Source organism: Actinia tenebrosa, unplaced genomic scaffold (assembly GCF_029948245.1).
Source record: "Actinia tenebrosa isolate PJP-AT-01 unplaced genomic scaffold, QUT_ActTen_1.0 PGA_scaffold11__36_contigs__length_13525064, whole genome shotgun sequence".
NCBI classification, from domain to species: domain Eukaryota; kingdom Metazoa; phylum Cnidaria; class Anthozoa; order Actiniaria; family Actiniidae; genus Actinia; species Actinia tenebrosa.
In genome coordinates, this window is record NW_028292571.1 from 10,350,670 (window position 1) to 10,371,943 (window position 21,274).

At 36.8% G+C, this 21,274-nt stretch overlaps 1 protein-coding gene, 1 long non-coding RNA gene and 1 pseudogene across 3 annotated transcripts; 2 read left to right on the plus strand and 1 right to left on the minus strand.

The window, feature by feature from the left end:
* Positions 1 to 3,650: 3,650 nt before the first annotated feature.
* On the plus strand, positions 3,651 to 13,101 carry LOC116307591 (uncharacterized; annotated as a pseudogene). The gene is made up of 4 exons (XR_016119340.1): positions 3,651 to 3,888; positions 5,417 to 5,542; positions 6,663 to 6,716; positions 10,985 to 13,101. The product of XR_016119340.1 is annotated as an uncharacterized LOC116307591 (transcript).
* A 1,244-nt stretch (positions 13,102 to 14,345) lies between these two features.
* On the plus strand, positions 14,346 to 15,553 carry LOC116307595 (uncharacterized). Its single transcript, XR_004198422.2, has 2 exons — positions 14,346 to 15,091; positions 15,180 to 15,553. It is a non-coding gene; the product is annotated as an uncharacterized LOC116307595 (long non-coding RNA).
* A 1,257-nt stretch (positions 15,554 to 16,810) lies between these two features.
* LOC148912522 (uncharacterized) lies at positions 16,811 to 21,229 on the minus strand. Its single transcript, XM_089027195.1, has 4 exons — positions 20,845 to 21,229; positions 20,329 to 20,391; positions 19,895 to 19,953; positions 16,811 to 19,492 (listed from the first exon to the last, which is right to left on the minus strand). The coding sequence occupies exons 1-4, from the start codon at positions 21,227 to 21,229 to the stop codon at positions 16,811 to 16,813; spliced, it is 3,189 nt and encodes a 1,062-aa protein (XP_088883321.1).
* Positions 21,230 to 21,274: the final 45 nt, after the last annotated feature.

Consider the following 21,274-nt stretch of genomic DNA (forward strand, 5'->3'; position numbering starts at 1 on the left):
GTATCAAACTTAAATTAAAATTAAACTTTTTTTTTAAAATTTTCAAAAAAAATCAAAATCAAAATAGAAAAAGAGATAATATAGGATTTAAAATGAAAATTGAAATAAAAGTGAAAAATATTGGGTAAAAAATGGATGATAACAATGGGCCACCATAGAGGAGCTTCAAAGAAAGCTCGCTCAGTAAATATTTGCTTTGAAAAAAGCCAGACGGGTTTTAATTCATATATATCGAACGTCAGTCTGGAAATTATGCGTAACGACACGCGTATCCATGGCATGACCTTATAATACGCGTCAAGCATAAATCATAGCATCGCCTTATGGCATAAGATTTATGCTATTCACTCATCTGATGGCATAATACGCGTCAAGCATAAATCATAGCATCGTCTTATGCCATAAGAATTATGCTATTCACTCATCTTATGGCATAAGATCTACTATCTTCTTGGAATCCATCCCAAGAGGGGGTGGTTGGGGTCGATTTCGTGGAATATCTCGTAGATTACGTCGGGGTAATAAGGAAAATCTTTATCCAGCCGACAAAACATCCACTCGACCCTTTTCATAGTATCTTCAGAAACCTCGGGAATAGAGTCACCGGTAATTTCAGACAAAAATTAGGGAATACCTTTGTAATATTTCCCTAGCTTTAATTTTTTCAATGTCTTCCTTAAGCTTTGCGGGGTTGGTTCTTTTAAGTTAAGCGCAATCATTTCCATTACTTCGTTGTCAAGGTACACGGGGCGATAACCTTGGATGTGACTCATCCAGTCCCTAAAGTATTTTATTCTCTTATAAGGTGTTTTCTTACGACCTCCATTGGCGTAATATTGCTCCCTCGTAGCATTTGGTACGGCGTTTGCGATATTTTTACCATACTCGTAACATTGCGCTGACGTGTCATCTTCTATTTGCATCTTCTTACCACGGCAAACATACTTAGCGGGCTTGGTGGGCTTGAGGGGCGGATTAAGACACTTAACGCACATATTCTGAACAAACTCCTTACATTCTTCACACCTCATATATATACATGAGATCTCAAGCCCCACACTTGGGCCTTCACATATAGACTGGGATGGGATTTGCGCTGCGTCGTTGTCGCACGGGTATTACCCGCACGCGGACTTTAGACGGGGATTACTCGGATCAGAGTTGCGCTGATACCCCCATCCCCTACACTACTTTCTTCCAAGTTTTTATTTTTAATTAAATTTTATTGTTTTAATATAAAACCCTTTTTTGAGCTAAAAATGCTAGTCATAGTATTAGCTAGTATTTGTTTTGGAATGATAAGGTCAAGTCATATCCATATTTGGACATAGGGATCCTTGCTAGCCCATTTACTATAAATAGTTGCAAATATTGCTAGCTAGTAAATAGCCCTGTAAGGATATGAACAAATATGGATATGAATTGTACCTATTATAAAATTATTACTATAGACTGTGCTGAAATTTGTTTGTCTCAACCATGGCTGCCTTTAATTTTTCAGTTACTCTCCTCCCCCATTTTTCAAGTTTTCCTGCCTCCCAAAATTTGGAACTCAGCTAATTATCCAAGCTAGTTAAAATTATGAAAACAAAATAAAATAAAAAAATCCATTGCCAACGAATATATATGGCTAACATAGAGGAGTTTTGAGTTTGTTAGGGAAGTTCTTATCATTGTTTTGGTACCGATTTTTTTTAAAAAAGGTAAAACTGCAAGGTTTTTGCTTAAAGTGATCGAATGTAGTTTCTCTTGTTTTCTCTCGAGTCATCAAAGAATATGTACATTTCCCAGAATTGATTATACTAAGCTATTGTCTATACATAGACGTCGGAATTGTTCAGTTCCTAGAAACGGTTGACTTTACATACTTGAGCGAGCAAGCTCACTTGTGTCTACCCTGCGAGCAGAGTCTCCTTTTAACTCCTATACGGGCGAGAGAAGGAAAGGAGACTCTGCAGAAATCGTGTATTTCTTTTGTAGTGCCGTTATCCAAGAATCTGGATAATGAGATGCATAATTTCAGGTTTCATACTGGTTTAAACTGGTTTTGATGCGCGAGTCTGTATTAAAAAATATGGCCGATGACCAAAATTGAGCCCGCATCGTATCCCAAACTGTAATTTCGAAAGCGATCTATATCACGTTTTATCAAAACAAAAATCAATTTCAACCAATTACTCATCAAAGGAAATCGCTAGAAAGTTTTATGGATGCCAAAGACCCGTTTGTTTCGCTGCCGACAGGTCATGCAAAGTCACTTATTTTCCAGCTTGTAACTCCGATGATCAAACATCTTCAAGAAATCGATCCAAACACTAGTCGATACCCTAAAAATCCTCTTTTGGTGGCAATAACTCCGCTCCAGGCACTGATGAGCGACCAAATTTCCGCTTGTGAAAAAATAGTGCTTCAAACTGCTAAGCTTGATGAAATTGAAGCAGTGAAAGAAGAACACGAGATCATCTTTCACTGAGGTCATGACTCTAAAAACATGTTTTAAGCGGTAATCGTGTTCGGACAGGAACCGGAAACCATTTATAAAACGAGTGAGCTTGTGAACGAGTTAGTTTCTTAGCAACCGCTGCGCATGCTCAAATAAAATTGTACACGATTTCTGCAGAGTCTCCTTTCCTTCTCTCGCCCGTAGAGGAGTTAAAAGGAGACTCTGCTCGCAGGGTAACTTGTGTCCAGTTAAACCAGAATATATTTTTTTTAGCTTTTAACTACGCAAAAGCCAAGACAAGTAAAAAGTAAGGTGAGTAGACTTCTGTATAGAAAGTCCATAAAATATCAATTTATATCTTTATATTTATATGATTCAGAGGTTAACGAATCCACCCTTAAAATTTTCTGATGCTAATGTATTTGCTTCCCTGTCTCGAGCACATTCATACCCGAGTTAAATATATATAATTTAGATTTATATATATATTATTTTATAATTTATCATTATATATAACTATTGATTGATCATATTAATGTTTAAAAATAATACTACTAGACATAGCTTAAGATATAGTTTTCGGAATTGTACGAGATTTTTCCAAACCTAAGTTTGACTTTGCGCAATTATGTGGAGTCGAGAACTAAATAAACTTTTAAACCGAGCCCAGATTTTGAATTTTTTCCAAGCAAGATCAAAATCAAACTTCCAATAATGAACTGTATCTTTGAACTTCGATAGAGATACATGAGTGAGTTTGACTGTAAGTCAGGGCACGGCTGACTCACAGATATAACCCTAATCAGGTTACGCTTTAACATGAGCTTAAAATGAATATTGCTGGTAGTAACGGGGATTAATGGTGAGATTTATTTTGTTTTTCTTTTACCGTTAAGCCTTTGTCATTGCAATTTTACTCTTTTTAATTAAATGGTCAGAACTTTGGCATCTGTGGAATAACTGACTTATTTTTTTGTCATTGACGTCAGAATTGTTTCCCTGTTAGCAAAGATTATTTTCCTTTTGTTTTGGTGAAGTAAGAAAAATAAACTCTGCCGATGTAGGACGTTATACTTGTCGCACCTGCGTTGTATAACTTAGCAAGGCTGTCATGATTTTGACAGCCGTTCTTGTCAAACAAGGTTTGTTGCCACGGTGTGTTACATTTGCTCATGCGCACTACATGTACCCGATTAAAAACCGGTTTTAAAACTGGTTTCGTTCGTCCACGATTGTGGACGGCGGCGTATCAAGGAAACGCTCTACATCGAAGAAGAGAAAGAGGAGAGACTCTGCTAGCAGGGAACAGAATTGTTTGATTTCCCAGAAACTGCTGATTTTCTGTATATTTGAGCGAGCAAGTTGTGTCTAGTTGAACCAGACGAACAGAAACTAAGATGATCGTTTTCTAGCATTTAACTGTGCGAAAACAAAAACACGAATTGGTGAGTAAACATAGAAAGTCTCTAGCAGACAAATTATACCCAAGTTAGTTTAAATCTTGGGGGGAAAATGTTTCTAGATTTCTAGATAATACTAGATTTCGCTTTGCATTTTTTTTTTTTTTTTCCTAATTCCAAAACGACATAATTTGAAATATAGTCGAATGATGAGTTGAGGGATATACCGCGAGCAATCTTTGTCGGGCTGCATATTTCAAAAATGTCTCATTTGCATGATATTTTTAAAATATTAGAAGAAAATAAAAATAAAACAAAATTAAATTAAATTAAAAAGAAAGAAAGATAGATAGATAGAAAGAAATCAAAGAAACAAACAAAGAAAATAAGAAAAATACCATCGATTTCTTTTCCATTTCTTGTTGGTTTTCTTATATGTCGTTAATTAATCTGGTTGCAAGAATACAGCTGTCCGGAGTTTTTGGGTGTTGCTATAACAAGGAATGGGGAATGCGGAATGACCGGGAATGTAGAATGGAAGACCAGGACGCGTAATCAGCGGTATTACCTTTAAAAGGTGCCATGGACCTTGTGCTCGCAATCTAGTCTTTATTATAACGAAATATTTGCCAAATGTCCCATGGCAGTGGTTCGTAATTGTACTAAAAATGTTCGATAAAAAGTACAGTGATAATCAATAAGTATTACTTTTAGTATTTACATTCATATTCAGCTAATTAATGACTGTTCATTTTCATGAATGGGCCATGGCAAGGGCCATGACACCTCCTAAAGGTATTACCACTAATCGCTTGTCCCAGTCTTCAATTCCACATTCCCGGTCATTCTCAATGCCACATTCCCCATTCCCTGTGTCAAGACGTGAATCTTGGGAACGGCAACTTGACTCAAAATTGAATACTAGTTCTTTTTAATCTATAATTTCAATGATCTTATTGATCTTATCAACTTAAATAGTCGCTACTTAGATGAACTTATATGTAGGAAATATTCCTTTATAATTAAATTAATTCAAATAGTACGAATAATAGGCGTATAATATAACTGAAATGCTTTAACTCTTAACAATGTTCATTTTACTGTCCTTCTTGCTTGTCCTTTCTCGTGTTATTCTGTATTTCTCTCTTTTTCTTGGGCCTTGTTCCAAACTGGTCTTTCTCTGTTGTTTCTTGTTTTTCTCTGCTCTTTTAGTCGATCCTTCTCTGCTGTTTTGTTCCTTCGCTGCTCTAGTCTTCACCTCTCAAGTCAAGTGCTTTTTTCTCTCTCTTAATTTGACTTACTTATATTTATAGTATAGACTATTCTTTCATTTGGTGATGTAACTTTTTCACCAATGCTTTGTCTTATAGTTGATCCCTCTTACGTAACTTCGTTTTAATAATAATCCCATGGCTATTCTCTATTGAATATATTAACTTCTTTACACCCTGTTTTAGGAACATCCGTAGTTTCTCAGACTATTTACATTTCCAAGAATCGACAGACTAATCCTTTGTCAAGTCTTTGACGCGGGAATTGTTTTGTTTGACGTGGAAACTGTCTTATTTCCCAGAAACGTTTGACTTTCCATAAAGTGTACGTTGAGCGAGCAAGTCGTATCAAGTAAAGCAAGAATTATTTTTTTTTGAGCTTTTAACTACGCGAAAGCAAAGCTAAGACTTGGTTAAAGTAAAGTAAGGTGAGTAAACTTCTGTACAGAAAATCCATCACTAAAATTCACTGATCTAATGCAATTTGTTTTCCTGTCTCGAGCAGATTATCCGAGTTTATATATATGTAATATGATTGTTAAATTCGTAAAATAAAACTACTAGACATAGCTTAAGATATAGTTTTCTGAATCGTACGATATTTTTCCTAACTTTTTGGGGAAAAAAAGCTTAGAAATCTGATCGATTCCATTTTACCTTTGCTTTTATAGCTGATTCAAAATCAGCATAGATCGAGCGCTGAAACAAACATCTGGCTGGTCTAAGTCAGGGCACAGCAAACTCACAGATCAAACCCTGAAACAACCTCTGGGCTGATCTAAGTCAGGGCATGACTAAATCACAGATCGAACCGTGAAACATCCCCTGGGCTGATCTAAGTCAGGGCACAGCTACAGTAACTCACAGGTCAAACCCTGAAACAAAATCTAAACTTATTTACAGTCAAACTCATTCATGCATTCCTATCGAGGTTCAAAGATCCAGTTTATTATTCGAAGTTTGATTTCCATCTTGCTTTTGAACTTACATTAATGAAACGAATGCTGTAAATTTCAATGCCGAACTTTACCTCGCATTGTGAAAGGCGTTTTTGAACAAACCATCACACAACGTAGATCAGCTTAATGTTGTAGTAGAAATAATACATACATGCATAACCTTTATTTCAATACGGAATCTCTTCATAAAAATGCTCTTCCAGAGAGCCGTATATATAATAACAAATAATAAGTAACTAGACCCTGGTACCAGGGTAAGCTGGGATACCTGGAGGACCTGGAGGACCTGGTTTCAACATGCATGGTAAACCACAGTTATCCCAGCGGTAAAAAAGACGCTAGGACGGGTGCGGGGTCGTGGGGAGTGGAAGGATGATGGGGTCTTAACCTGGCATTTTTTGCCAGAGGTAGAGTGTGTGTAGACTGTTTGTTTTAAACCATAGGATCACTAGAACAACAAATATATTCACAGGATCGGAAGTTAGGTATTACTTCTAGATGAAATATGGGTCTGTGCAGAAATGCTGTTGTTTTGACATGCATCCGAACAATAATAAAGTGAAAATATTTTTTTATAAAAACTTCACAGAGCTCAAAGTATTGAAAATCATTTTGGATAAAAAGTGTATGCCAAAAATTAAAGGTATGGATAAAAATCAGTCCAAATTCCAGTTCCATCATGTCCATTCCATTCCATTCCATTCCATTCCTATTTTTAGCATACGTAATTAAGTCGTGCTAGGGGTCACGCGCTTTGCAAAGAGTGTCTCACACGGGAATTTTCCGACTCGTTATTTGTGAATCGAAATTCTTTACTTAAGACGGTAAAAATCAAAGATTTTCCTCACAGTTGCTTTAATTTTAAAGTTTTTTTATGTTCACAGATATTTCTATATCCGAATGGACATATTCTTAAAGTTTAACGAGCTAGAAGTTGAATGAATTTTTAAAAGGTCAAGAAGATAGGCGAAATATATTTGTTTATTTAAATTATTCTTATTACTTCATATTAAACAAAATATTAAGGCCGAATAAACTTCTCTGTACTTTAAGTTTATTCGTAGTAGTCTTTGGAGCCAAAACATTTCATATAACTTGACAATCAGCTTGAGGAATCTGCAAAAATAGTACGAAAGTAGAATGAAATACGCTCGGTTTGTTTAGATCAAGAAGGCATAATTCTTTATCCTTGGCTTGTTTTTGAAGCGCTGTTTTCCTTCCTTAGCACTGATCTTCGGTTCCAGAGAGTACTGCTTTCAGTAGTCGAACCAAAGCATGTGTAGTTCGTAAAAATAAGCTACGGGCCATTATATTAATATTTCTTGGAAATCCTTGTCACCTTTTCTTTCTTACAAAGAAATTAGAATTTCTAACCCGACTCAGTCTTGAATAACATCAGTCAGCAAAATAAAGCATGCGTAGACTTTAATTGTGTCACGTGATAATCTAGCTCCGCCCCCTCCTAATCACTTCGCAAAATATTGACATTGATTAACAGCAAGGCAGATGTTAATTAGTCAGCACATAGACGGTAAACCTATAGCAGAAACCCGCAAAGGTCTTCTGGGTAATAGTTTACGTCATTTAAATCCATCTATGGGTACTATTGCGCAACTTTGCCATTTTGTCGCGGAGAAAAAAAAATACAAAAAAACAAAGGCATTTTATAGCTGGTATACCACAGGTATCCCAGCAATTAGATCAAATAATATGTACAAAATTTTCAAATTACTCTATATATCCTAATGTTCTAATTTACTACAATCTACTAAAAATAGCTTAATAATACTGATAATTAATTATTCGACTGATAATGCAACTACTCCAAACAAAGCCTCCTCAAAAAGTTTTCTACACATTATCCAATAGTGTTTGAGTATTTAGACAATAGATTAGCGGCAAATTTTGAATTTAGATATTCTTCCGTTATTCCGGTTGTTAAAACTAAATGATGAAGAAGAGCTTGTACTATATTCTCTTCGCAAATTATTGATTTGTGTCACCAAAGATATAGAAAAATAGTAATGTACGACTTCAAATACGACAGGAAAGCAAATTAGAAACCGTATAAAACACAGTCTTTATGATTACAGGGTGGCATGGGTGGCGAGGTGGTTTAAAGCTCGGCTCTAGCCACTGTGGTCCGGGTTCCAGCCGTGGCTCAGACTGGTTCATATGTGAGTTGAGTTTGTTTGTTGTGTTGTTCTCTCCCTTGCCACGAGGGTTTTCTCCGGGATCTCCGGTTTCCTCCCTCCGTATAAAGCAACATGTGAGTTGAGTGTTGTATGTTGTAAATATAGAATGTAGTGATAGTGCGTGTGGAGGGAACCTTACGGAAGAGACCCACATGGGGAGTGGCGGTTGTAGAATATAAGTTTTTAAGTTTGTTTGTTTTTTTTTTTTTTACAGTTTGTTTCTTCCAGACACAGGTATAATCAGGCTGACATTATTAGATCTTATCACCATGTTGCTATGCAACAGCACGTTTACATTCGACAACAAAGGTGCCGGCAGTCTTCTCAGCCGTGTAAACCCATGGATATTTGTCCGATTTGTAACAATTTTATTGTTCCGATTCCTACTTTTGATTGGCTAATTTGTAGAAAATTTGTCGAGGTGGCTTTGGTTGGAGTAGTCGCACTGTAATTATGTGAAGCCGAGAACTGTGAAATTAACTTTTAAACCGAGACCGGATTTGAAATTTTTCCAAGTTTGTCTTAAGGATGCTCTGGGTAGCTTTTGGTCTGGCACACCTAGCCGCATTGAAAGGGCTACAACTTCGTCTTGAATAACTCGATGTGCAAGCGCTTTTCACACAAGGTCAGGAAAGGATGAAAGGTTTCAAAACTGATAAATTAGTTTTCGGCCTTTTATTTATGACGTAATGTTGACATCATAGAAATCATTTATCGCTTATTTTCTCGAAAACTAGACCTAAACTTTTGAAGCGACTTGTACCAGTCGATAGTTTTCATCAAGGTAGCCAATACATTGCAACATGAAAAAAAAATGTATGAGAGCGTTTTCCAAATATTACGCGATGAATATTTTCATGGACTCTTACTATTATTTCCAGCGTGTTAACTTTATACCCTCAAAATCGGGACTTTCGCGTTCACACGCAGCGTATCCGTATTCGGAGCGTATACGAAAATTTCCACTCAGGAGTCCGTTTTCGGAAATTTCCGAATACGTGTGGACGGGACTTTATACTTCCCGATTACGGATACGTGTGGACGGTCGTACCCGCAAATTTTTGAATAGCTGACGTAAACACGATTCTGCGCATGCTTAATAAGAAAAACTATCTGTCAAAGAGACTAGGTACTAGCGTGCGTCAGGGTGGGTGCCGCCACAGCAAATGACCTGTCCCCCAATGTTTTCCTGGTCGATTAAATGGGGCAAATAATAAGCCTTTAGTAAATCTTAAATTATAACTCCCCTTATCCTTTATGTTGATAAGCTCAGATATGTAATCAGGTGCGATACTATTAATAGCTTTGAAAACAAATAACAAGATCTTAAATTGCGTACGTTCTTTCACTGGTAGCCGGTTTACATCAACCAATAGTGGCGTAATGTGACAATAACGCGGTGCGCAACAAATAGTCTCGCGGCAGCGTTAAAAACGCGCTGTATTTTATTAAGCTGGCACGCTGGAAGACCATACAATAGACTGTTGCAGTAATCAAGAGCATGAATAAGCGTAATAGCATCATCTTTGCTTAAGAACTTGCGTATTCGACTTATATTATGTAGATGGTAGAAAGCTGCGCCGCAGGTCTTGTTTATTTGAGCAGACATACTTAGCGTTGAATCAAACCACGCCACGCGCCTAAGTTTCCTACGCACGATTTAGAATTGACTACTTCATTACCTACAGTAATTCTGTCGATGTTAACTTTTGAAAGTTGCTGCTTAGTTCCAATTAATAGAAACTATTCCCCGATATTCACTTCGCTTTCGGCGAATAATTTTTAAATATTAAACTTTTTTCTTTCAACAACGTCAATATTTTGTGGTATTGCCGTTTACAAATTACAATTAGTTTTGTATCACGATTTTACTATTTTTCCATCCAAAAGCTAAAGGAAAAAGCAAAGGGAAGTGATCCTGATTTGCTTCAGATTCTCCCTACCTCACAGTCGTCTCTCTAGCGGCAGTTTCTGGGAAATGATGGGCGTTTTTAAAAACTTTGTTTTCATTAAAACTCCAAATTCATTTTATTAAAATTAGATTAAATAGATTAAAATAATTTTATTGCTTGAACTTTTTACCGATATGTTTTTTTTTTCATTTATACTTTATCATTTACATCCTAATACTTTGGAAATTTGTTCGTCAAGTGTTCGCTCTAGCAAGTTTGACATTTTCGTGTTTACGAAACCGAAGTAAGCTCATTTGAAAAAAATGAGGTTATTATGAATGATTTAAAAAAATTCTGGGGAAAAATTTATCATTCTAATTAGAAACACAAATCGTTGATAGAAGAATGACTGATTCTACGATTTCTTTGTCATTCAAACAAGTTGAAAGTTTTAATAAATCGAACTTTCTTCGAAGCGTAAGCTTGAAATAATTTTTCTTTCGAACCATTGCCATTCAGAAAACAGACTTCGATGCCAAAAAAAGTGCTTGTTTCGCCGTCAATTAAACGCTATGAGCCAATCGCGCGCGGTAATTCTGAGACGACAATGACACGTTATATTGATTGCTCTCTCTGAATCGAGCTTATGAAAAAAATCGCGATACTTAGTCGTGTATTGGTTGGGTTGGGTTGGGTTGGGTTGGGTTGGGTTGGGTTGGGTTGGGTTGGGTTGGGTTGGGTTGGGTTGGGTTGGGTTGGGTTGGGTTGGGTTGGGTTGGGTTGGGTTGGTCCTCATTCACATCCTTATTCCTATTTTTTCCTAGAATCTCACAGTGCAATAATGGCGACATCTGTTGGTGTTCTGTTGGACGTTTCGGGATCAATGAAAGCCACTATTGGTGAGAGGCCTAACCAGAACGACCAGAATCAGCAAAAAAGTAGTTGGGCGCGCTCTATTTTCAAAGTAGTTGACGGGCTTATTAAGCATGATGTTTCATCAACCAATCATGTGTTTGCACTAGCATTTGGAGCAGATAAAGAACCTGAATCCTTCGATCTTCTTAGTACCGTTGCTGAAAATACGAAGCACCTAGCATATGAAAACAAAACGAAAGATGAGATAGTCGAGCTTGTTCAGGAAATACTATCCGTATTAGAACAAAATGGTGCAGCTAGAGTTCGTACATGGGCTAACATGAATGTTCTCCTTGATGTGATCGATCCAACTGTAGCTTTCTCATTCTTTGACCAACTAAGGCGTAACCGTATTTTCAAAGAAAGATTTGTGGCGGAATGTCTACCTGAATCATGCCGAAATGTGGTATACCATCCAACCAATCTTGCTATGGAAGTATTAAATTATGGAGCGGCGAATATCATCCCTGAAGCTCAAGAATATGCAACGAGGGGAAGTGTCGAGGAGGTAGTAGCCAAAGGGAAAGAACTACTATCGGAGGTCTTAGTACTAGAATTGAAGCCTATTGGCCAAGAAGCAATCATGGACGTACATCAAGCATCAGATATCTTGCATGGTGGAATAGGTGAAGAAAAGCTTACCAATAAACGAGTAGACGAACTAATGGACGCTGTTGAACCACTTATTTATGGAGGTACGCCGTTAATGAGAACCATTAAAGAAGCAAAAAAGTTATTTGAAACGGGAAGGTTTAAGGATTACACCAAGTTGATGTTCATCATATCCGATGGACAGCCAGGCGATGGAAGCGATCCTCTGATGAACGAGTTTGCTCAGTTGGGCGTTACCACAGTTTGCTGTTACATAACAAACGATGCAATCCCTGATCCAAAACGTCTTTACAGTACTCAGTGCGAAACATGGGATAAAGCATCAAAGCTAATGTTCCAAATGAGTTCAACCATAACTACACAGATGATCCCTCGCACTATATTTGTCAAGCGTGGTTGAAGTATTGACATCACGAACAACGAAACCCGTCTATTTGTTCAAGTGAATCACCCTGATATCATCGAAGATGTCTGTGATCTTGCCAGGGATGTAGTGTGTTGTCAAGATGCGTTGTCAGATATATTGACAACAGTGTCTTTAGATCTGTATATCAATCAAGCAAACAAGGGATTTGCTCCGAAAAGACAGAAAGGTGGCACATGTTACGCAAATGCTTCAGCTGCTGTTCTGCATCTTGCGATGCAACGGATCGTTGGAAGAGACGGTGGTTATCCTGACTTCTTTGATCTGCGAAAGAAAATGATAACGAAGTACGGGGAACATGGCGCCAACACACTTAAAGTGCTTCGAGAGATCTGTCCTGAATACCGCCTTCACTGCCAAGAGGTTGACGTTCTGGGAGCAATGAAAGCAATTGCCGCCAAACGACCTGTCTTGGCACGGTTCTGGCTGACTGACCCTGAGTGGGACATGTTTTCAGATTTCTATGAACAAAATCCACAAGGTGTTCTCACGAGTGCTAATCTGGATATCAAACAAAGGCAACCAGGAGCAAAACTGGGCGGTCATGCTGTGGTGCTTACTAGCTTTAACAGTGAATGTTTAAGGCTGATGAATTCCTGGGGCAGCGATTGGGCTGATGGCGGCTTCTTCAAGGTTAGTAATGCAGATGTACTTGGCTTCGAATTTGTGGATGTCTTCTGGACATTGAACGACCTGAAGAAGTCAGAAATTGATGCATACAAGTGTGAGGGTGCCAAAAAAGCAAAAGAAATGTTTTCAAAGCTGCAAGGACTGCAGACAATTCAATATATCTGCCCTTTGTGTTATCAGAGTTCCAAAGTCAGCGATTTCATGGGTCATCATTTGGAAGCTAAGTGTCCAAAATGCAAACAAGCATTTAAGATCAGAGATGCGGGTGATGACTTGGCTTTAAACATGTACCTGTTATCGCTGTCAGCTAAAGGCGATTAAGATGATGATAATGATAATGGTGATGGTGATAATGATAATGATGAATGATGATGATGAGGATGATGATGAGGATGGTGGTGGTGATGATTTGCATGTTGATTTTGGTTTTGTTTATGGTGATCATGGCGTTGATGATGATGATGATGATATTAATCTGTTCATTTGATATGGGGGACTCTGTTCGAAAGTAGCAAAGCATGCAAAATTCTATTATTACCATTATATTCAGCACTACTAGAACGTTTAACATTATTGTATGAATGTCAAAGGTATTGATTTTAGGATATTTAATTTTCAAGATTTAAAGTCATTATTAGAATTTTTAAGATTATTGCATATGATTATCAGGGACATAGGTATTAGCTTTTTTCTAGTCAAGATGAATAGACATCTTGGTTGTTTATAATTATTCATTTAACCATTTATAGGCAACTTTAATAGGAGCTTCTGATTTACTATGTTAATTGTAAATAGTTTTAGTAATTTAGGATTCTAGATATAAATGTTTGTAAATTAGTTAAGGTTATCATGATAGTACCATGGGTTACGCATGGCGCCATATATTGGCTGGGTTTTTATGTGCATTTTGAAGTTTAATAAACTGCACAATATTCATTTCTGGCATGGAATTTGCCGGGTTCAGGCCTCTGTTTCTGCTCTTGCTTTACATTGACACAAGCAATTGCAAGTAGGAATTGCTTTTTGGCTCCTCAAAAGCGGAAGTGTACATTAGAAGTATGGGACAGCTCTGTGCACTCCTTCTGCCTTCCTTTTCCTTCCCTGCCCCGGTCCCTGCCCCCATTCCACTCCACCCACACCGACACCGGAACCGATACCCAACCTCAACTAGCCATGTCACGTTAGTTAGTGATAGGGACTGAAAGGTTGCACCAAGATACTGTTTGACCTTGCCTTGTTCTGAAAGCAGACCATTACCTGGCGTAAAATATATTCTTCGAGATTCATTGCAGCCAATCCATTTCTTGTATTGAAAGCCAGGCCAACTTGTGCTTTACGCAAAAGTTCAACATCTCATACACAGTTAAAGCTCGGGAGAGACCAACCAAAGTCGATATGGAAAGCTAACGAATGTTTTTTTCTTTCTTTAATGCCTTCATCAGCTTTGCAACCTAAAACAAACAAACTAACGAACGGACGGACGGACGGACGGACGGACGGACGGACGAACGAACAAACGAACGAACAAAAGGATCAATTCATGAAGGAAAAAAAAAAACATACTGCACTTGACTGGACAGCTGGTTTCCGTACAAAGGTAAGTCAGCAAAGAGGCTAAGCCTTAAAGTTTAGAATCAGGCGGTCTTTATTTATTTCGCTATTTTCATTGCTTATCCAAATCATACTCGGCTTGAAAGCTGTCAGACGAAATCCCAGGAAATGATGTAAATAACCTTTTGAAAATCCAAGAAGGGAAACAACAAGGCGACGAAAATCTCTATTTCCAATATATATTTATCTTACTGCAAGGTCTACTAGTTCTAGATTATAGAATATATAATAATACTCAGATATCTTGAATAGGGTATGTAATTCCAAGATTTTCTCTATTATGTTTATTTTAGATATCTTAGCAGTACATCCCTATTACAGCCATTTCAACTACACTGCGCCCTCCCAAGCGCGAAAATTAGTTTTGGCCCCATACCACCGTCTACATAAATTCTACTTCAACCAATTTAAACACGGCAATAAACTGCTCCATTTAACCAAATTTAATTAAATTTTAGTTTTTACTAGTGATTTGAAATGATTTTTCATTTGGCAATAAGAATCATCCAATCAGAAAAGAGACGGTGCGATCAACTGCTTATAAAACAGGAAAGGCTTTTCTTTATTCAATCGTAAGGGAGAGTGAAGAGAACCGGCCAGGGTTTTATATCTTGCTTAACCGTCTCTAATAAAAATTGCGAAAACGTACCATCTTTATTATGAAGAATGGCCAGCAAATCGCCTTCATCACTTTGCTCTTCTTTGTCCTACTTAACGCTCGTGATGTGAGTCGCCAAAGGTACACATTTATATTGTAGCAATGCTCCTTATTAATTTAAGATTTGTTTTAATATATTTCTTTTAATTTTTTTTTTTCAAATGTGAAGAGAAAGACTTGAAAATCATTTTTCTACTGGGAATGGTTCTTTTCCAGACCAGAGAGGAAACGAAGTGTCTTCATCAATTGGGTCCAAAAACCAGTTTGAAAATCTCAATCAGATTCAACCTGCTGAGAGGAAAAACATGTTTTTGAAGACGTTCAATAAAAGAAGCCCGATTGGATATAATCAAAGTCGCAGTTTTGGCTGAGATGGATACACGTTGTTAAAGAAAAAGTCAAAGAAAAAAAAAAAAAAAAAAAGAAAGAATCCAATGTATTTGTAACTTTTAATAACCCACAACAATTTAGAGACTATTAATGCTAACTTGAGACTACTCAAATAGATTTGTATGTGCAAAATTAAATTCCATTAAATGAAAAGTTGAGTTAAATATTTCTTGGGGAGGGGTAATGATTCTAGGATAAACTAGATATTTTTGGTTCAAAATTTGATTTTTTAGTATTGAGATTGATTTAAAAAATAATGAATCAAACCTCTCTCTATTGGTGATAAATTAAACATAACATAACGCATAACATTAAGAAAAGCAGGCTTTTTTTTTGCCAAAATAGAAAACCAGCAAGCAAGCGAACAGATTCAAAAATTTTATGTGTGAGTTTACACAGTGCGAAATTACAGATTTCCGAAATCGGAAATATTGTCGGAAATTTGATAGTTTGGAATTTCCGTCAAATTTACGGGTACGGAAATCCACTTTTCTGAAAGCCAGTCCTCCTTCACATTTCCGTTAAGCGTTTAAAGGAAACAACGCCGTATACACATTGCTACATGTTTCCGTTCCATTTAAGGCACACGGAAATTGAATATAATTGTGAACACTTAGAAAAAATGTAACAGTTAAATGTAAATATAAAATATGCATGGATCGATATCGTGCAAGAAAATGCAGAAGGTCTACGAAGGATCTATGTAAGATCTAATCAGCTAAAGTGAAAATCATAAAATAATTTGAATAACTGAATCATACTAGGCAGAAACTAAAACGGCTTGCCAAAAAGCCATGCAGAAATAGCCAGTATTTGGTGAACAGCAGCGCTGTTTCGTCCTATTTGAGTTTGTCTTTTTAACTTCGTTTATGCGAACTACAACTTAAAACACATTATTTTGTGTCATTGCCATTTAATTAAGTTTTTCTTTATATTAGATTTCGAGGAAAGGGTTATATTTTTGCAAGAGAAATTACAAATTTTGACAGATATAATTTGCAGCTATTTCAAAAATAGGTTCAGTGGTGTAGGATTTGAAGTTCGGTGCAATATTTATCAAATGCTATACTAGGTCTTCACCTTTATTCGAAAAAGAAGAACAAATGAAGTGATAGTATATACCATAAAAAAGCATCAGAGGTTCTATTTCTTTAATTTTGATTTGATTTACTGAACATTGAAAAATAATTTCCAACTAAATTAGTTCCCGAAAAAGCGAAGCAAGCGGCTTATAACAATCCGCTCTTGCACCTTTGGATTAACGTAAATCAAGTATGTTTAAAATTAAACAAAGTGTTCTGAGGCATGGATCAGTTTGTGAAAGAAAGAAAGAAAGAAAGAAAGAAAGAAAGACTGAATAATAAATTAATGAATAAAACATTTATTTTGTATTTTTTTGAATAATTTTTATTACTGAAACATGTGTCTAATCAGGGGTGAGACAACGATTACATGTTGGTTTTCGCTTCTGTGTTCTCCGTAGACAAACCTTGAGCTTATTCTCTGAACTGGAATGAATGTTGCTGGCCCTGGTTCCTCAAAATGTTTTGCTTCCCAAACACTTAATGGATTGCGATATGATGTGATATGATTATTCTTTTGGTACCATTGAACGGCTGCAAGAATATGAGTTAATTGATCTCCATTGATCACAATAGTATGGCACAAATAAAACAAAACAAAGCCGGGTCTGCCAGTAGATGTTGCCTCAATTATTCCACCATTACCTGCCCATGAGGCCATGATCTTTCCTGAAGAATCAAGACGTGTGTTAAATCTTGAACCTAGTCTTTCGTCGAATACTGTAACTGACTTATACTTTCTAAAGGCTCGGTTCACTCGCTGACGGTCAAAATTCACTGTTGGATAAAGTTTCCTATACATTTCTTTTAGGTTGAATAAGTCGTCGTTGTCAAACGAAGAGATCACGAAGCTATTTGGCAATGCTACGTCACTAAAATCTGTCCACACATCTGTAAGGCTTTCTATTGATCCTCGTATTGCGATTTTAAATTTAGAAAGTCTATCTTGATTAATTTCCTCCTGAATATTATCCACTATAGCATCCCTCAGAAGAGCTCTGCAAAATGGAAAGAAAACTTCGCTGTATTCTTTCGACAATGTATACTGCAAGTCTGCAGCGCTGCTCATGCAAATAAACTTCCTCATTAATTGTGATTCAATGAACCTGTTATTGGTGTGAAAGTTGCCTAACAATCCGTTATAACGCTCAAAGCTGAAACACCAAAAACCAAACACACTTCCATAGTTTTCAACACATTTCTTTAAATGCATATGTAGATGAATATTCGGAGTAACGGCTTCTCTTCCATAAAGATTTTCAAAATTTATTGCAAAGTCTAGTAGTTTTCTATCAGCTAAAAAGAGATCAGTTTTCGAAATAGAGGTCTTGCACAGTAGCCGACAGGCGATTACAAAAGTTTGTAAACAGTTCAAATGTTCTTCTGGGAGAATTCCTTCGAGACAATACAAAGAATAATAAAGAATCCAGTTTTGCCACTGAGAAGCTGTAAAACCACCATAGTTTGTTGTAATTTTATGTGGTAATCTACCAAGATCAGAAGTGGAATTAATGTTTTGTATACGTCGCTCGATTTCAATAATATTCTCTCTTGAAAAAAGCTCGTTATTGCTCCAGAGTTTAAAAAGGTGCTTAGCAGTACCCAGAAATAAATTGTGCATCGGATCAATCACACACATTGTGATACTACCGTAATACGGAAGTCGTAACAATTCGGTGTATCTTGTTCCAAGTTCTTTTTCCATTCGTTTCTGTGCAGTCTTATTTTTACATCTAGTGGTTTTAAGAGCATCTCGTCTATGCTGCTCATCTGTTCTTTTTGGCCAGTTGTCCCGATCTGTGAACCCGCTGTAATCCTTCTTTTCTCCAAAACCCCCAGGAAAGGTTTTTAGGCAATGACTACATCCTTTGTGTGCAGCGTGTGATAGAAATCCGCATAATTTTCTAGCAGCAGGAATATCAGATGCACAACAGAGAAGAGCAGCTCTTATCTTTATTCCACCTTCTGGTGCACCATGGGCATTGACTTTTACACCTTTCCATAAAGCTAATAACTCGTCCACCATAGGTTTCAAAAAATGCGTAAGCGTTGCTGGTTCCTTATTTAATGCAGGTATTATTCCTACCAATATTATGTTCTCTTTCTTAAAACGTTCAGCTCTTGGTAAGTTAATCAAAGCCAAATACAGAACTCCTATAGAATAATCACTGCGTCTCTTAAATGGCTGAAACCAGTCACAGTTCAGCATTAAACCATAAGAGTGTTTAAGGTTTAAAAAGTCTCGTCCTTTATACTTTAGGAATGTTTTCCAAACGTCTCCATCCATAACGTCTGCATATGTATCTTCATTAACATTTCGTTCACGCCATTCCTCACATTTTTCCTTGAATCCTGGTCTTTTCAATATCGTCTCTAACGAATCTATAACACTCCTAAAGCAATAAGTATATATTGGGTAAAATTTGACTGAACCATTATTCAGGAAAACTTTTTTAACTAGCTGGCCTCCGCAGGGTTTTCGTCTTGAAGAGTGTGGAAAAAGTACATTGTCGCAAAGTTTTGCTTGGTATTTACCATTTACCTTCTTGACACAGTCCTGCTCTTTAAATAACTTTGTGCACTTTCCACAAACCACAAATTTTTGAAAGTTGTCCCTGTCTATACCTAGATATCGTCTCAGAGAATACATTGTTACAGGTATAAGTCCAGCCAAGGAAATCAATAGGTCAGATCCTGCATTTGCTGGTAATCCTTCGCCTACTTTGGAAAGTAGTGCACTTAGGTACTTCAAAAGACCTTCGATACCTCTGTCACTGATAAGATTGTAGTATTGCCAAAGAAAAATAAAATATAGGAGCCACGTTAGAAATGTGCGTGATTTTTGCCTATTGTTGATACTAAACTGCTCCTCCGTGACGTGATTTACAGTGCCATCGGAGTTTTCTTCATCAATGATATCGCGCAAATCTTCTTCACTTAATTCATCCCAATGTTCAGGCGTTTCATCAGCATTCGAGTCTGAATCATGTTTGTCCTCATCACTCTCGTCCTAAAAGTAGGTAAAACAAACGTTTTTTCTATTATTATCAGCCCGTTTAGTTTAGTTTCATGAATGTTGAATAAGCCAAAATTATCGAATGTTAATCTCAGAACTGGATGTAGAAAGTCATCACTGAGGCAAAAATGAACTGACGTTTTCAATGAAGCCTTCGAAAATTGTCTAATGACTGAAAGCTTGTATATGACACAAATCAAGATTTTCGTCCGATTTTCGGAACAAGAGTTTTTACTAATTTGTGTACATTCACTTAAAAATAACCGTTTCGCAAGTAACAGAGCGAAACTTCCATTTTGCAAATTGTTTCCGTTTTGATTATGTTATTTTTAATTCACTTTGTAAATAATTTGCTAAATAGCAACATGGGCGAAGGTGTTTCATTGTATAACAAACCTCTTCTTCGCTTGAAGAGTCGTCCGATGCCGCGACTGATCCTGATGTCATATATTGATCTAATGATTAAAATAATCTGGTTTAGTATTCAAAAATAATTGATACATGAATAATCAATGATTGGATTCTTTTCCAAATCCATATAACAAAAGTTTATCTATCAGTACCTGAATCTGTACGGATGTTGTGTGGTCTTAAAATTGGCCGTTCTTAGGCATGTACGCATGTATGCATGATTTATTTAAATCCGCTTAAAATGAGGATATTACTAATATAATATAGAATAGAATAGAATAGAATATATAATAGGATAGGATAGGATAGGATAGGATAGGATAGGATAGGATAGGATAGGATAGGATAGGATAGGATAGGATAGGATAGGATAGGATAGGATAGGATAGGATAGGATAGGATAGGATATACTAATATACCTGAAGTTAGTGTCCGGTCGTAATTAGAAGCATTATTTTCTGTTGGGAGTGTACAAGTCTCATCTGAAACAAAAAATAATTGAAAGAAGATTGAGAGAGAAGAATTTAAAGATTTTAGATATATTTATCTTGAAAATTTCCGCATTTTCCCCCCAGAATTTGTTAGTGGTAAAACTTATGAAAAGTCTCCTCAAATTAATTCTACGTACTCCACGGGTAGTCCAACACTGACACTCATGAACTGCTGTTATTGAATTACTTTTTAGTTTGGCATTTTTATACCAGCATTGAACATAACACGATTTCTCAAAGTACACAGAGTCCGTACCCCGCTTTTCAAAGGAAACATTATTCAATCGGAATTCCTGATTACAATCCAAAATCATTCTCCTCTCTTTTCTTCCCCAATACCGGCCTAATGATATACTACTGACAACAATACATTTGATAGATTAAGTATTAACTCGCTCGGCCAGCTCCGCGCAAATCGATCTCGCAATCTTTCAAAATCATTACCTTCACTTGAGCTACCAGGCAAATCTTCAATAACTCCACTAGTGACTGCTTGCTTTTGTAAATTCCACATATTCTTACTGGCATCGTAAAAACGCCTTTTGTGTTCATAATACTGACTCTTACCGAGCCGTTGTCCACAATGAGGACATTCAAAGCCTTCGCTGTTTTTAGATGCCCCAGAAGATCCCTCATTATCTACTGCTGACTCTTCAACGTCCGTCGTCCAAATGTTTTTCGCATAGTCGTAGAATCTTCGCTTATGTTCAAAAAACTGTCTTTTGCTGAGAATTTTTTGACAATGTCCACATTTGCGTCTTTTGGAATCAATTGAATTTTGCACGTGGCCACCTCTAGAGGAAGGGCGTTTTGAAGCTCTACTAGACATCGGTTAAACTAGTGCTCGGTTTATGTGTATACGTAATGGAACTTA